This window comes from Myxocyprinus asiaticus, chromosome 4 (genome assembly GCF_019703515.2).
Source record: "Myxocyprinus asiaticus isolate MX2 ecotype Aquarium Trade chromosome 4, UBuf_Myxa_2, whole genome shotgun sequence".
Lineage (NCBI taxonomy): Eukaryota > Metazoa > Chordata > Actinopteri > Cypriniformes > Catostomidae > Myxocyprinus > Myxocyprinus asiaticus.
This window is the reverse complement of record NC_059347.1, coordinates 61,133,870-61,152,060: the sequence shown is the minus strand read 5'-3', so window position 1 is coordinate 61,152,060 and position 18,191 is coordinate 61,133,870. Positions and strand designations below refer to the sequence as shown.

The 18,191-nt window shown below is 39.0% G+C and overlaps 1 protein-coding gene across 1 annotated transcript in view; it reads right to left on the bottom strand.

Annotated features, from left to right (window-relative positions):
• Window positions 1–18,191, bottom strand: part of LOC127433126 (citron rho-interacting kinase-like) — a 154,815-nt gene that overhangs the window by 123,906 nt on the left and 12,718 nt on the right. The window contains exons 6-9 of the mRNA XM_051684799.1: window positions 7,838–7,980; window positions 6,444–6,537; window positions 5,988–6,194; window positions 3,580–3,733 (exon numbers count right to left, since the gene is read on the bottom strand). Coding sequence (XP_051540759.1) covers window positions 3,580–3,733; window positions 5,988–6,194; window positions 6,444–6,537; window positions 7,838–7,980 — 598 coding nt within the window. The remainder of the gene's footprint in view (window positions 1–3,579; window positions 3,734–5,987; window positions 6,195–6,443; window positions 6,538–7,837; window positions 7,981–18,191) is intronic.

Below are 18,191 nucleotides of genomic sequence, written 5' to 3'. Positions count from 1 at the left end.
CTCCGTGTGAAAGGGGCTTAATTGTAGTAGAGTTGACAATGGCCTTTTACTGCTCTCAACCAGTCTTGTGTCCACAAAACTCGTGTTATGAGGTTATTTTAGATTTGGAGAGTGACTTTTAGCGACCATGCATATTTGAAATTACACAAATGTGCAATTAGTGAATCTAGAGCGCTGTAAATATAACACGCTATAATACTACTGAGAACAGAGCTGTGCATGCAGACTATTTATTTAATGAAATCAGAGCACTATGTCATATTGCAATTTCAGCTTTATTTCGATTAATCATTCAGCCCTACTGTAAGCACAGTTTGTTATCGAAACGCAGTGTCCATGCAAAATTCCCAATTTTCCATATAACTGCTGACCAACCTACGGCTAGGCGGCATGACAACATATATTGTGCTATTGTAGAAATGTGTCAACTGGTACAGATTTTGCTGTACTGTTTACACTGCATCTATTACACATGAGAGTGTGAACAATGCGAAGAAGAGTTAAGTTGGCAACAGCTTTAATTGTGGCTTATTTTCAGAATTATAAGTCAGAACTATGTTTTTTAACATACGTTTGGCTGTTTTAAAGACTTTCGATTTTAACACAAATGTTTCATATGTGAAGCTGTGAATGCACTAATGTCAGACTACTTCATTTGTTATGTATAATCGTATATTTTGGTTAGCGTCTATGAAGTTACAAATAATCAAATGAGATGAAATACCTTTCATTTGTACAGTATTTAATACACTGTATTATCTAATAATTAGCATTACCACATAGTTTGTTAATATATACACAGTGGTGTGAAAAAGTGTTTGCCCCCTTCCTGATTTCTTATTTTTTTGCATGTTTGTCACACTTAAATGTTTCAGATCATCAAACAAGTTTAAATATTAGTCAAAGATAACACAAGTAAACACAAAATGCAGTTTTTAAATGAAGGTTGTTATTATTAAGGGAAAATCCAAACCTACATGGCCCTGTGTGAAAAAGTGTTTGCCCCCTAAACCTAATAACTGGTTGGGCCAACTTAGCAGCAACAACTGCAATCAAGCGTTTGCGATAACTTGCGATGAGTCTTTTACAGCGCTGTGGAGGAATTTGGCCCACTCATCTTTGCAGAATTGTTGTAATTCAGCCACATTGGAGGGTTTTCGAGCATGAACTGCCTTTTTAAGGTCATGCCACAGCATCTCAATAGGATTCAGGTCAGGACTTTGACTAGGCCACTCCAAAGTCTTCATTTTGTTTTTCTTCAGCCATTCAGAGGTGGACTTGCTGGTGTGTTTTGGATCATTGTCCTGCTGCAGAACCCAAGTTCGCTTCAGCTTGAGGTCACGAACAGATGGCCGGACATTCTCCTTCAGGATTTTTTGGTAGACGGCAGAATTCATGGTTCCATTTATCACAGCAAGTCTTCCAGGTCCTGAAGCAGCAAAACAGCCCCAGACCATCACACTACCACCACCATATTTTACTGTTGGTATGATGTTCTTTTTCTGAAATGCGGTTTTACTTTTACACCAGATGTAATGGGACACACACCTTCCAAAAAGTTCAACTTTTGTCTCGTCAGTCCACAGAGTATTTTCCCAAAGTCTTGGGGATCATCAAGATGTTTTCTGGCAAAAATGAGACGAGCCTTAATGTTCTTTTTGCTCAGCAGCGGTTTTCGTCTTGGAACTGTGCCATGCAGGCCATTTTTGCCCAGTCTCTTTCTTATGGTGGAGTCATGAACACTGACCTTAACTGAGGCAAGTGAGGCCTGCAGTTCTTTGGATGTTGTTGTGGGGTCTTTTGTGACCTCTTGGATGAGTCGTCGCTGCGCTCTTGGGGTAATTTTGGTCGGCCGGCCACTCCTGGGAAGGTTCACCACTGTTCCATGTTTTCGCCATTTGTGGATAATGGCTCTCACTGTGGTTCTCTGGAGTCCCAAAGCTTTAGAAATGGCTTTATAACCTTTTCCAGACTGATAGATCTCAATTACTTTCTTTCTCATTTGTTCCTGAATTTCTTTGGATCTCGGCATGATGTCTAGCTTTTGAAGATCTTTTGGTCTACTTCACTTTGTCAGGCAGGTCCTATTTAAGTGATTTCTTGATTGAGAACAGGTGTGGCAGTAATCAGGCCTGGGTGTGGCTAGAGAAATTGAACTCAGGTGTGATAAACCACAGTTAAGTTATGTTTTAACAGGTGGGGCAAACACTTTTTCACACAGGGCCATGCAGGTTTGGATTTTGTTTTCCCTTAATAATAACAACCTTCATTTAAAAACTGTATTTTGTGTTTACTTGTGTTATCTTTGGCTAATATTTAAACTTGTTTGATGATCTGAAACATTTAAGTGTGACAAACATGCAAAAAAATAAGAAATCAGGAAGGGGGCAAAAACTTTTTCACACCACTGTATGTGTATATATATATATATATATATATATATATATATATATATATATATATATATATATATATATATATATATATATATATATACAGCATTTTGTGGAATTTCCAGCAAAATATACGTATATACCATTATCAGGGTTAATCCGGGTGGTGGAGGACGAATCTCAGTTGCCTCCGCGTCTGAGACCGTCAATCCGCGCATCTTATCACGTGACTTGTTGAGCGCGTTACCGCGGAGACGTAGCCTGTGTGGAGGCTTCAAGCTATTCTCCGTGGCAACTACTCACCACGCGCCCCACCGAGAGTGAGAACCACATTATAGCGACCATGAGGAGGTTACCCCATGTGACTCTACCCTCCCTAGCAACCGGGCCAATTTGGTTGCTTAGGAGACCTGGCTGGAGTCACTCAGCACACCCTGGATTCGATGTTCCATGTTTTCTAAAGTCACACAACAGATTTATGTGAGGAACTGACCCAAACTGCAAATGTCAAAACATCAGAGTCAAGCCATTTCACATCATTAAAGGTTAGGTTATAGAATGAAACCTTTTAATTTATTACTTTTTTACGGCTATTTGAAAGCTTCCTCATGACTAAAAAAGTCAAGGGACATGTCTGTCAACATATTTTGATACTGACCCAAAGGTTGTCAGAAATAACCTAGAGCCCCGTCTAGAGGGGGCGCTAGACGGATCACAAAACTGAATCCTCCATTGATCTGCATTCAAATCTCAGAACGTTTTGCATCTCATCTCATTTATTCACTCTGGCGAGCAGTTTTTAATTAAAACTGATAGTTGCAAGGATTCATACTTGTTGAATCCACCACAGCAGTATCTATAAAATATATATTTTTAAAATCCTCCAGTAACAATTGACTGTGATTGGCCCATTCTGAACAGCGCCGTCTATGCGCTGCCTGCTTCAGCAGCAGTCTAGTGTCGTCGCGTTTTTCCAAAAATAAATAAATACATTTAATTTATTACATGATTAATTGAAATTACTGTGCAAACACATTGGCGAAGCTTCTGTTGGCAGTAAATAAATGGTGCTGCCTTATTGTGCTTCAAAACAGATATACTACAAAAACATTTGTTGCAAAATACTTTAGTAAAAAGGGATACAATTTAAGAGTTACACTATCTGAAGGTGGCGCTAGCGTCTTACCATGTCTCAGGTTGGTCCAGTCGACAGAAGAGAAGAACGGATGAGAGCGCAGGCCTTCGTATCCCAGCCGCTCCCGAGATCCACATAACAAACCCTGGAGAAGATCCACAAACGGAGCGCTGGCTTTCGGTTCCTCAGGGAACTTCAAATATCGCTGAGAACAAAACACAAACAATTAAACACAATATGGTTGTATGTAGGGCTGGGTGATATAGCTAAAAATGTATATCTTGATATCTTTTGACGATATTTGATCAAGCAGCCATTGATTGGTGCCAAACAGATTCAGAGGTTGACCAATAGTGGATTTTGTCGATACCGATAACTAAGCTGGTGGAAAAAGCTAATAACCGATTAATCTGCAAATAATTTTTGACGTTGAATTATTGAATGTTACCAAAATTTTTTGCAACAAGAATTTATAATTAATAAAATCCTAGATGCAGTTTATTTTGCAACCAAAATCCCAATAATAAAACGTATATGTTGACATATAACCGATAGTTCCAAAAAGCAACTAAATAAAAAATGTTGGCAACTATCGGCTTTGATTTTTGCCGATAACGATAGTTCCAAAAAGCAACTAAACTAAAAATATCGGCAACTATCAGCTTTGATTTTTGCCGATGACCAATTGTTCCAAAAAGCGACTAAACTAAAAATATCGGCAATTATCGGCTTTGATTTTTGCCGATAACCGATAGTTCCAAAAAGTAACTACATTAAAAATACCGGCAACTATCGGCATTGATTTTTGCCGATAACCAGTTGTTCCAAAAAGCAACTAAATACATTTTTTTGGCAACTATCGGCTTTGATTTTTGCCGATAACGATAGTTCCGAAAAGCAACTACATTAAAAATATCGGCAACTATCGGCTTTGATTTTTGCCAATAACCAATTGTTCCAAATAGCAACTATCGGCGCAGATATATCTGTTAAAACGATATATCGTCACTTTCTAATTCAATTAAATGTGAGAACTTATAGTAAAAAGCTAGTTAAAAATAATCAAGGCTGTTTTCTATTCCATTTTTCACTAAATAAAAACAAGGGGAATGGTATTTAATCGTTTTCATTTATACGTACCAATATAACAATATATAGTAATAGACAACAATATATACAAAGATATATTTTAAATAAAATGTTTTAAAGCATGTAAAATAAAACAGAAACTTCTGTGAACATTTTTGAGTTGGTGATGTAAACGAATCGTTGAATCAGTTTTGGACTGCTTCATTGAAACAATGTTTGGGGGGGGGGGGGGTGGAGATAGGCAGGAATGAATCAAATTTCCCAACTCGATCTGCATTTTCGCAGGTACAACAAGATTCTTTCATTGGTTCTGTTGACACTACGGTGCATACATACTGTGTGTTACCTCAGGAATCAGTAGAGAAAAAATAGTGATTCAAGATCCATTTTCAAAATGGAAAAACCTAGGGATGTTAATGATTAATCATTAATCGATTAATCTTCATTAATAATTTGATTAAGCTTATCGATCGTCGATTAATTAATTTCAGGACAAATGTGTTCAGTAATAATGCAATTAGACATTGATAAGGCTTTCTATACAGTCATCCACCAATAGAGGGCGCTTGCGCGCTGCATGAGATGTCTTCTCTACGTAGAAGACGACGAAATCAGTGTTGGAGCGTTTCTCTACGACTGCGTCCGAGTCTTGTTGCCTCGCTGCCCTATTAGTCAATGACTCAAACTATCTGTGCTTTATCAATAGTATAATGACCCAAAACTCATAAGACGTTCATTTGTTGCCACCTACTGGCGTAAAAGTGTGATTTACAAAAATGGTTACTAAACAAATAAGTAATTTCTATGTGTACTATACTGTATATTTATATATATATATATATATATATATATATATATATATATATATATATATATATATATATACCAGGGTTATTCTATTGAAATTAAAATCTCTTTTTGGAGATGACACGAGTGAATGTTGACATACAGAAAAACATCATCTGGAGTTAATTCACTCTACTCAAAAAACAACCAAGCTAAATGTGACATTTATTGTAATAATAGGGTGTGAAGGATGTGGTAAGGGACCGTCTGAATACATGGTCAATTTCTTAGTATTATTCATCTTCAATGTAGTATTACTGACCAGTACTGCCACTCCCTATACGCATATTATGTAGCCTGTGTAGTTTCTAGAATTTCTTAAGTGTAATAATTACAATTATATTTAAACAATTGGCTACATGCACATATTATTTGGAGACCTCCACGTGCGTTTTGCAGTATTAACGTTAACGATTAATCGATTCATTGATCGTTAATTTCCACGACGATCGATTATGAACATTTTTGGAAATTGACATCCCTAGAATGAACCTTCATAAATGCCATGAAACGTCAATCCTCACCTGAAAGTTCGTGATATTGCTGATGGTTTTCGCTGAGGTGCCATCAGTGAAGGGTGGTTTCATGTATATCATTTCATAAGCGATGACGCCCAAAGACCACCAGTCACTCTCGGGACCGTAGCTGCACGCCGTTCCTCCGTTCAGTGCCGACAGAATCTCTGGAGCAAGAAAGTCTGGAGTGCCCACTGGGAGTTTGGAGCACGACACCTGCACAACATTAGGACAACGCAATTCGATTAACAGAAAAACACATTAACATTTGAAGTCAGCATGGAACGGCACTGCAACCAATTTTACTTCTGTAATTTATGACACTAATAACATACAGTATATCTATTTTAAGAGGCATTTCAATCAATAGCAAATTAAGGTTGAACATGATCAAGCTTTCTTGAAAGGATCAGTGGTTCATCTCTGAATAACCTGACATTACAATGACACCATCACTCTCATTACCGTTCTGTTAGCGGTCAGTCTGGCTGCAGACCCAAAATCGGTCAGTGTAATGTGACCAGTGCGGTCGATCAGAACGTTCTCCGGTTTAATATCTCTGCAGAGACAGTGACAAAACAAGCAGACATTAATGAGAAAAAAAACTATAGAGAAAAACAAGATTTGATTAAAACCATCAGTAAACTCACTGTAGAAAAAAAAGAAAATCTAAAGCCCCAAGTATACTTCGGCTAGACCCGAACGCTAGACGTCTGCGTTAAGGAGGTGTGACGAAAAATGTCATCATCAGCAGAGTGCTCGAGCACTGAACGCATGCGGACCAATTTTTCAAACGTACTCTGAATGCGCATGTGCCTGGAATTATTTGCACTAATTAGTGGGTCCACGAGGTGGCGATACTCAATAAAGCGCAACAGTGCCCGCCCACTTATTGGCATTTTTTGCATAGGCTTTACATAAAATTCTCCATAAAAGAGTTGTAAGCCATGAACCAAACCAACTACCTCTGAGGTGAATCACAACATTACAAACTTTGTTTTTTGAAGCAAAAAAGTATTCAAAACTTGGACAAAAGCACACAAAGGTGTGGCTTCAACGGAAGCATATACCACTGATTAACAACCTCATGGTCAGTCTGTCTTTTTTCATTTCTCCCTTTTTCTCCCCATTTTGGAATGCCCAATTCCCAATGTGCTCTAAGTCCTCGTGGTGGAGTAGTGGCTCGCCTCAATCCGGGTGGCAGAGGACGAATCTCAGTTGCCTCCGCGTCTGAGACAGTCAATCCGCGCATCTTATCGCGTGGCTTGTTGAGCACGTTACCGCAGAGACATAATGCATGTGGACGCTATTCTCTGCGGCATCCATGCACCCCACCGAGAGCAAGAACCACATTATAGCGACCACGAGGAGGTTAACCCATGTGACTCTACCCTCCCTAGCAACCGGGCCAATTTGGTTGCTTAGGAGACTTGACTGGAGTCACTCAGCACGCCCTGGATTCGAACTCGCGACTCCAGGTATGGTAGTCAGCGTCAATACTTGCTGAGCTACCCAGGCCCCCTGGTCATCCTGTCTTTATAGGTTTATCATTGTTATCATTGAAAATCAATGCGTGTTGCCTGTACAGCTGGAGTCGCGTTGACTGCCCCCTACTGCATCAAGGTGGTACATCAAACTTGAATTGCTCCGATGGTAGGAACATTATTACGGAACTCACGTACAGGTCGAGGACATAATTTTTTTAACATGTTATTTTTAATAATTAATCGCACTAAATGAACGTGCTAAATCGACAGCCTTAGTTTTCAAAGAAACGTGGATTCATGTGGATGTGGCCTTATTTTTCTCTGTACAAAGTTTGCATTAACATCCATCAAGATTGTGCTGTTTCATCATACCTGTGAACGTATCCCATCTGATGTACAACGTGAATGGCCTGTACGAGCTCCGCGAGATAAAACTGAGCCATAGACTCATCAAACTGATCTTCATATCTGTTCATCAAAGTCATGAGATCACCGCCGGGCATATACTCCATGACCTGTTCAAAACACACAGAAAAAAACAGACAAAACGTCATAATGTGGTAGACCAAACCAGACCCTCTAAAGACCCAGACCCATATCGAACCCAACACCCTTATATTTCATAAAGGCGCTGCTTACGTTGAGAGAGCTCTCATGTTCACAAGTCTATAACATGGAGTCCAATTCTTTAAGTCAATTAATCACGAGACATTCAAGGCATTTTGAGTCTCGGGTTTCTATCTACAATCCTTGATATAAAACTCTTCACTTTAAATCCGAAGCATCAGGTGTACGACAGATCTTGCAACGTGATATTGCATAATAATCACTTATAAATGAACCTCTTATTGCACATAAGCCAAAAACAGCGCATCCGGTTCACACAGACAGATCACCAAATCACAAGGGTTTAATTAGCGAGCACTCGTCTCAATCACACATCCACAATCTAAATAAAAGCTCATGATTACACCATTACCATTCTAATTAGACAATGAACTAACTGGCTTAAACTGCAATTTGAGGGAGTCACGTCAGTGCAAAACGAAGGAAAAAACAAGTGTGAAAAAGTGGAAAAACAACTGAGAAATGCACAGATCTGTGTGAACATAACGTACATGGTGATGCAGGTATGAATGGCGCAGTAATAGTGAAATGGTTATTATAGTCGCAGTAGCTGTGATGTTATTCCACTTGATCAGCCAATAAGATGTGAGCCTGAAACGATGCCACAGGCGACACTACATAACTACATAAAGGATCTGAACATCTACATACTAATACAGCATTTAAACTGAGAGCTTTCTGATGTATTAAAGATCATCCAAACAGTATAAGAGAAACCGACAACTGTCTCCAGCACAAGAATAAATATGCAAATGTAAACAGTTAATTATTTAGTGTGATTATTTAGTGGTTTACAACAGCAGTAAATGAGCAATCGGTGAGAGTCTAGTTTGGCTAAAACATCAATAAGTAATTTTTATGCAGATAAGAGAGCAAAACAGCCCGGGTGATTTCACTGGAATATCAAAAGGAGATGCAATGACAGTGATCATAGTCATTAAGATTATATCCCAAAACTCCCTACAGATTATACAAGACCACACGCTACCACGTGAAACATGTGAAGAGAAAATGCAAATGGATGAAAACATGTCCACCCCAAAATCATAAAGGAAATGCTACTTTATTACAATTTTTGCATTTTGACATTACTTCAATGACAATTCATTAAAAAATATGTTGCAATAATTATGTACAGTATTATTTTACACTAATAGAATTATTTTACAGTATTCATTTTGAGGTGTTTCTGTTATTAAAACAAACACATTTCAACTTTTTCTTTTTGCTATATAAAACTGACATGTAAACTTTTTCCCAGGCCTTAATCATTTATTTTTTTTGTACATAAAATACCTTTTATGTGACTGTTTCAGCTCAATATTAAACTATGTGAAATCCATTATAAAAATTCTAATTATTACATGTTTAATACTATGATCATCTAAACAGAGTGAAATAAACAAGCTTTTTTAACAATTATTGTGTGAAAATGATTTGTCAGTTTTCCCATGCACAGTTGTGGTGTCATTTCCACCACCAAACAATTTTGCCCCTTTTTGTACTTGTTAACCAAGTGGGCAAAAGTATCAGTAAAGAATAAAAATGCTTTTTATTTCCTCCCCAATCTGGAATGCCCAATTCCCAATGCGCTCTAAGTCCTCGTGTTGGCGTAGTGGCTCGCCTCAATCCGGGTGGCGGAGGACGAATCTCAGTTGCCTCCACGTCTGAGACCGTCAATCCGCGCATCTTATCACGTGGCTTGTTGAGCGCGTTACCACGGAGACGTAGCGCGTGTGGAGGCCCACGCTATTCTCCACGGCATCCACGCACAACTCACCATGCACCCCACCAAGAGTGAACCACATTATAGCGACCACGAGGAGGTTACCCCAATGTGACTCTAACCTCCCTAGCAACCAGGCCAATTTGGTTGCTTAGGAGACCTGGCTGGAGTCACTCAGCACGCCCTGAATTCGAACTCGCGACTCCAGGTGTGGTAGTCAGCATCAATACTCGCTGAGCTATCCAGGCCAGAGTAAAGAGCATGCTTGAAATAAAATATGAGAGAAAAAAAAAAAATCAAGAGAAATATCACGTGTGCAGAATATTATTATTGGCCGTCATTTGTAATTAAACTGTAATTTCACCAAATTACGTGAAAATTGTGAAAATATTATTCAATTGTGTGAATTTAGGATACATAAAATGTTTAGCCTAAGCAAGACAAAAGAGTTGGCCATTTTATTTCAAAAACGTAAAAAAAGAAAAATGCAATTTCCATCAGCGTCATTTCCAACACAGAATTCTTTTAAACACAATCAGGGTTCCCACGCTTTTCACGGCACAATTTTCCGGGGTTCATAAACATTTTGACAAGTAAATTTCCGTGACTGTTCCATGCATTTCCAAAACTATTTTGCAGTGTCTTCAAATGTTTTTCCAAGGGCTGTCGATTTAATGTGTTAATTCGGTGCGATTGATTATATTTAAAATAATGCGTTAAACAAATTCACGCGATTAAGCATGTCCCCGGACCGTAATACGGAATATTTCTACCATTGAAGTAATTCAAGCTTGAAGTACCACCTGTTTTCAGCAGGGGGCAGTAAGTGAAACTCAAGCTGTATGGGCAAAGCACAACTGTAGAACAAACCACGGGCTTGCCTGACACTTGAGACATCACAAGATGAAAACGCGTTCTTACGTTCAAACACAGTTGGAAAGAGCGCAATTGCGAATACACGGATCTCAAGACATGTTTCAAATCACATTTAACTTGATACAGAGATCTAAAATCGATGCGTTTATGGCACGACACAACCAAAGTGAGATGCCCCAAAAGCATTCGTCTGATGCACATTTACACTGACGCGTCCTTAGAAAAGCCCTTATAATAAAATATATCTGACAGATTGTCCGATTCAATTGCAAAATGGATTACTGTAGACTGTAAGCCAATGATAGGATTATGTTCAATAATATGGAAATAAACAATATATTTCCTTCTAAATTACACTATAAATTAAAGCTTTACTCATCTGCCACACTAATGTAATGCATTTCAATTATTTTTAGAATATATATATTATTTTTATAATTATTTAAATATAACTATTTATAATTATTTCTATTTATAATCATTTTATATTATTGTTATTATTGAATTATTGAATTATTATTATTTGAGCGGCTTTCTCAGCAAATATTTATACTGCATATGCAATAAATTCCGGTTAATTCAATTAATTACTCACCATATCATGTAATGAATTTTATTTTTTTTTAAAATACATCGATTGACAGCCCTAGTTTCTACCCATTTGTGAAAAAATAGAGTTTTTTCACCTTGTTACACTTGTGGAGTTCCCGGTCAAAAATGACCGGCCTATTAAAAATAGCTTATAAATCTCTCATTATGCCATATTATCACCAAATATTGGATTCAATCTTTTTGTCAACTTGTTTTCTTTCAATTAGCACCGGTTATGTATTTCTTTTTGGAACTTATTGATCGTAGGCCTCATTGCCCTGAGCTTATGCACCTCCATTTTTGAGTGAAAAAAAATTAAAAACATTTGTGGATAATTTTGGCAATATTAAATAAAATATGAACAAATTCTGTACTATTTAGCACACTAGTGTGCTTTAATTTTTTAACAAGGAAGTTTGTTTTGAAATGCTTTTATTTTGTACAAAATGGTAAAAAGTCACACTTGTGGTGTTCCTGGTCAAAAATGACCAGCCATTGAAAATGAATGGGGGAGATCAAAAATAAGAGAAAAATTGAGTGCTCAGGAGCATGTTTATAGTGTTCATGTTCACATGTGCATGTGTGCTTGCAAACATAAAGGCCTCGGACCTGTGCACGCGTGCATACACACACACATATATGCGCACGCACATATAAACACACACATGCTCACGTACATGCACAAACTCTTTTGAGTATTACATGCTTTCTTTTTCACGGAGATGAACTTTATCCTACCCTGAACTGCATCCAACATCCATTCATCCATCCAACATTACTAAACACACACACACATGTGCACTAACACACACACACATGCTGACGTATACGCACAAACTCTGTATTACATGCTTTCTTACATGTTCATGTTCACATATGTGCATGTGTGGTTGCAAACATAAAGGCCTCAGATCTGTGCACATGCACATGCAATAGAGATAGGACTGTGGTGTTCCCGGTCAAAGATGACCGGCCACTGAAAATGAATGGGGAAGATCACAAAGAACAGCACTTTTATTTTGAAATGCTTTTATTTTCTGAAAAGGGGCGCAAAGTAACACTTGTGGTGTTCCCTGTCAAATCTGACCATTGTGACTGGCCTAAGCCTATTTACACATTAACACTGTCATATAAAGAACATATCATGGACCAAAAATACCAACACTGTTCATATTTCTGTTATATTTTCTTATCAACAACAAACACCTGGTGGTTTTTTGTGCTCATGCACATGACTGACAATAGCTTTTTGCATGAGCCTTGCAAATGTGTGCTCTGCATTTGAAACACACAATGCTTATTGAAAAAAGGATCATCAAAGAAAGATTGTATTGAAGAGGGGTCACTGTGGGGCAAAGACAGTTCTGGAATGTGTGCGTGTGCGTGTGTGTGTGTGTGTGTGTGTGTTGTCATGTTGGATGGATGAATGGATGTTGGATGCAGTCCAGGGTAGGATAAAGTTAATCTCTGTGAAAAAGAAAGCATGTAATACTCAAAAGAGTTTGTGCATGTACGTGAGCATGTGCGCGTTTGTATGTGCGTGTGCATGTCTGTGTGTGTTAGCGCACGTGTGTGTGTATGCGCGCGTGCACAGGTCTGAGGCCTTTATGTTTGCAACCACACAAGCACATGTGAACATGAACACGATGAATATGCTTCTGAACACTCTTATTTTTGATCTCCCCCATTCATTTTCAATGGCCGGTCATTTTTGACCGGGAGCAGTTCCCTACATGGCCCAGTGTGATTATAAATCCCAGTAAAGTTGTGATTTAATTAAATATATATATAGTCTAAGTGTGCTGCGCAATTCAGAGTGTTCTGCTCTCTGTTATCTCACAAACACGCACACACGCACACACACACACACACACACACACACACACACGTGCATTATGATCATGATGAGGTGTTTTCAGTGTATGAGCAACTTCACACATTCATTTTGAAGCAGGAATCACTTGGAGATTATATATTTATAATTAAATCACATATTTTTGCAGTTGAATTATCACACTAGGACATACCGCAATTTGAATTTAATTGTGCATTCAAACATTACTTTTCATCCAAATATGTCACGTGTCATGACTTTCTACGTTTTACAGCTAAAGCTATTTTTATGACTAGATTAAGTGATTCCGATGTGCTGGAAATCAGCATGGAAAAGGGGCAAAAATGACATAAATAACCTGTGATGCATGTACATACACTGTTGGACATTATTAGTAGACGAGTAAAAACAAACAAAGAAACTATAGAGAGTGTGAAAATGTTTTAACAAGACTACTTTCTAGAAGTCCACATTGCTAAAAGTGCCTGAAGTGGAAGAAAAACCTTATTTAATTAATTTTGGTAACACTTTACAATAAGGTTGTATTCGTTAACATAACACTACATTACATTAGTTAACATGAACTTACAATGAACAACATTTTTACAGCACTTTGCATCTTGGTCAGTGTTAATTTCAACACACTAGTACATTTTTAAAATTAAAAGCTTTACATACAGTACTGACATTAGTTTTGTGAGATTTTTTAGGGTTTTCATATACTGCTGAATACAAAAACACCTCATAGCTTGATGGCAGATATTTCATTTTGAGAAACCACATAAATGCTTTATACAATACATAAGCACTCTTCAGTACTACGCACACTTCAAACACACACACAGTGTCTGTTGCATCATTAGAATCCCATTTAACTGCATTATTCATCAGAAACTTCCATCCACTCGGTTATATTAAACCCAAATAGGCTTCTCACACACTCCAGATTTGATGTGCCCCTGTGTGGGGCACGTAAACATAACAAAGCATGCATGCACACATGCCAACACAAATACACTCACACAAGAACATGAATGGAAAGCAAACCCGCTGGGACTTTAATGGCAAGTGCGGAATTCTGGCCCACGTATCCTAGCAACAAGACAGTGAGGGTCTTTTCAGCACAATGCTCGGGCAAAGACGGATTACGTGTTTTTTTCTCCCCTTGTGCCGGGGGCGTATGAACGAAGGCAGCGGCAGAAATAGAAAATCGTCTCTCGGGTCACTTTGTGCATTTGCCCACATGAAGGGGGAAAACCTCCACCTCACCCACTGATATTGCACAGGGAGCAACAAATCACATCTGGAGTTAATGTGCGTCAGTCCTGAGCACCAGTGCAACACTATTAACCACACGTTTGCACGGATTTATCATAAGTGAGCCGTTGGACCACTAATGTAATTCTGGGTGCCAAACTGGCAATGTTACTATAATTAGTGGTGTTTGCTCATGCGAGCATCACTATAACTATTGCCGATACTAAACACCAAATATTAAACGTTCAGTATGTAAATCGTCCTGCAGTGTTTGTGCTCCAGACATGAATGATCCCTAAAATCTTGTGTCTTGTTGAGGAGAGGTGTGCTGTTACTTAACAGATCACACTTACCATTTTCACCTGATAAAACCCCCATAGACTTACATTAAAGGAGGGACTCCAGTTAGAGCTAGACAGCAGAATATCACAAAGACTTGTAGGAGCAAGCTCTTTTGATTGCAGCAATAGACCCTTTTCACATTCCCAGGCTTGGAACGCGGAAGTAAACTATAGCAGGTTAAACTTCCATAGAGGTGAATGGGAGACCACAGCTAAGCTAATATTGCTTTTGCGCTAAAAAAATCCAGTATTACGTTTCCATGACTTTTCTATTTAAATGCTTAAATAGTTTTGAACCCGGAATATTCCTTTGAGCAACCACACAGAACACCCAAGTATTGACAATACTCTCAACAGCCATGTGCAAACTAATCAAGACAATATGTTTGATGAATTAGTTCACCATTAAAATGTTAATTCTGTCATATATTTACTTATACTTATGTTCCACAAAAATTCGGCAGAATGTTAGCCTTCAGCCTAATGCCACCATTCACTTTCATTGTATGGGAAAAAAAAGCAGGGTCAAAATTCTTCAAAAAAAAGCGTTTTGGGATGAACTATACCTTTAAAGGGATAGAAAAGTCATGCCTTCCCTAAGCAATACCAACTACATTTCAAGTGCATAAAAACCCATGCACTTAAGGATAAAGTGTTTCTCTTCTTAATTTGTGATGTATTTTGGCTGATCTGTGAACGCTGTGGCATTCAATCAAAGAGTTTGTGGTTAATTGGTATGCAGCAGAGGATTGTGGGCTGAGAGATGAGGGTTCGCTCTACTGGTCATAAGACGTGTCGTTGAAGAGAGTGAAGTGTGTTTCATTGAGACGGGAAGGCAGTGTTCTCTTTAAAGGAAATGTGAGAATGTTTTTCATCGCGAGAATGCGAGAACAACAATCCAAAGGATTAAACAAATGTTTCTAATGGACTTTTCAACATTAAAATTGTTAAACCTGGGACATTTTTAACCTTGGGTAAACCGTTTCTTATTCTGGACAGTTTCCATTTTTATAAAACGGCAGCAAATGATTTTCATTACATTCGGTTCCGTTAATGGTTCTCGGATGTGCATTCTTCCGCTGCTGTGGATGGAACACAGTTCTAAAATACTCGGACCATTTAGCAGCACTGCAACACCAGCAACATCAGCAGCACGAAACATACAGCGCGACCAGTGTAGTCCGATTCCCAAACTAATGACTCTTATGAACCAGTTCTTTTGAATCTACTGCGGACACATACAGCTCGTCCAGTTTAGTCCGATTCCCGAACTAATGACTCTTACGAACTGGTTCTTTTGAATCTACTGCGGACACATACAGCTCATCCAGTTTAGTCCGATTCCCGAACTAATGACTCTTACGAACTGGTTCTTTTGAATCTACTGCGGACACATACAGCTCGTCCAGTTTAGTCCGATTCCCGAACTAATGACTCTTACGAACTGGTTCTTTTGAATCTACTGCGGACACATACAGCTCGTCCAGTTTAGTCCGATTCCCGAACTAATGACTCTTATGAACCAGTTCTTTTGAATCTACTGCGGACACATACAGCTCGTCCAGTTTAGTCCGATTCCCGAACTAATGACTCTTACGAACTGGTTCTTTTGAATCTACTGCGGACACATACAGCTCGTCCAGTTTAGTCCGATTCCCGAACTAATGACTCTTATGAACCAGTTCTTTTGAATCTACTGCGGACACATACAGCTCATCCAGTTTAGTCCGATTCCTGAACTAATGACTCTTACGAACTGGTTCTTTTGAATCTACTGCGGACACATACAGCTCGTCCAGTTTAGTCCGATTCCCGAACTAATGACTCTTAAGAACCAGTTCTTTTGAATCTACTGCGGACACATACAGCTCGTCCAGTTTAGTCCGATTCCCGAACTAATGACTCCTATGAACTGGTTCTTTTGAATCTACAGTGCGAAACATACAGCTCGACCAGTGTAGTCCAATTCCCGAACTAATGACTCTTATGAACCGGTTCTTTTGAATCTACTGCGGACACATACAGCTCGTCCAGTTTAGTCCGATTCCCGAACTAATGACTCCTATGAACTGGTTCTTTTGAATCTAAAGTGCGAAACATACAGCTCGACCAGTGTAGTCCGATTCCCGAACTAATGACTCTTATGAACCGGTTCTTTTGAATCTACTGCGGACACATACAGCTCGTCCAGTGTAGTCCGATTCCCGAACTAATGACTCTTATGAACTGGTTCTTTTGAATCTACTGCGGACACATACAGCTTGACCAGTGTAGTCCGATTCCCGAACTAATGACTCCTATGAACTGGTTCTTTTGAATCTACTGTGGAAACATACAGCTTGTCCAGTGTAGTCCGATTCCAGAAAAAATTACTTTTATGAGTTGGTTCTTTTTTTTTTTTTTTTCTTTTTTGATTTTTTCCCCTTTTTCTCCCCAATTTGGAATGGCCAATTCCCAATGTGCTTTTTAAGTCCTTGTGGTCGCGTAGTGATTCGCCTCAATCCGGGTGGCAGGGGATGAATCTCAGTTGCATCCGCGTCTGACACCGTCAACCCGCGCATCTTATCATGTGGCTTGTTGAGCACGTTGCCACGGAGACATAGCGCGTGTGGAGGCTTCATGCCACCCACCGCGGCATCTACGCTCATCTCACCACGTGCCCCACCGAGAACGAACCACTTTATAGCGACCACGAGGAGGTTACCCCATGTGACTCTACCCTCCCTAGCAACCGGGCCAATTTGGTTGCTTAGGAGACCTGGCTGGAGTCACTCAGCACACCCTGGGATTCGAACTAGCGAACTCCAGGGGTGGTATCCAGCGTTTTTACCACTGAGCTACCCTGGCCCCCATGAGTTGGTTCTTTTAAATCTACAATGCAAAACATACAGTGTAGTGCGATTCCTGAACGAATGACTCTTATGAGCCGCTTCTTTTGAATCTACAGCTTATGATTCCAATCTCTAATCCTGGGTTATGTTGTTCCATGTTTCACACTATTCAGTCTTTACCCACATTACAGTAGTAATAATGATGCTTAGAAAATGCTACTAAATATGTTCTGATAGCAGCATTTTGACTTTCAGTGTGAACAGGCAAATTGCTTGTTGCCTCGCGTATGGTTATCACATGGTGTAAAAACTCAGAGTGCTTTTAACTTTCTTTGTCTATGTCTTCAGTCTATGTCACCTCTCCACAGATTTTTTTTTTTTACCAGGCAGGACAAGAACACAGTGACCGTAAACACTCGCTGTATGAGACCATCACAAACATCCATTAGACAGACAGACAAAAGAAGCATCATGGTACAGAGTTTTAGCCAACTGAGGCAGTGAGATCATGCTTTTCAAAATGACATCTTCTTAAAGGTGAAATGTCATTTTTTTGGATGTTCAAATACTTTCTCCTATCCCAGTTTCATGTGCAGAATCATAAACACTACTAGTCGAATATCTGGACACACTTACTCATTAT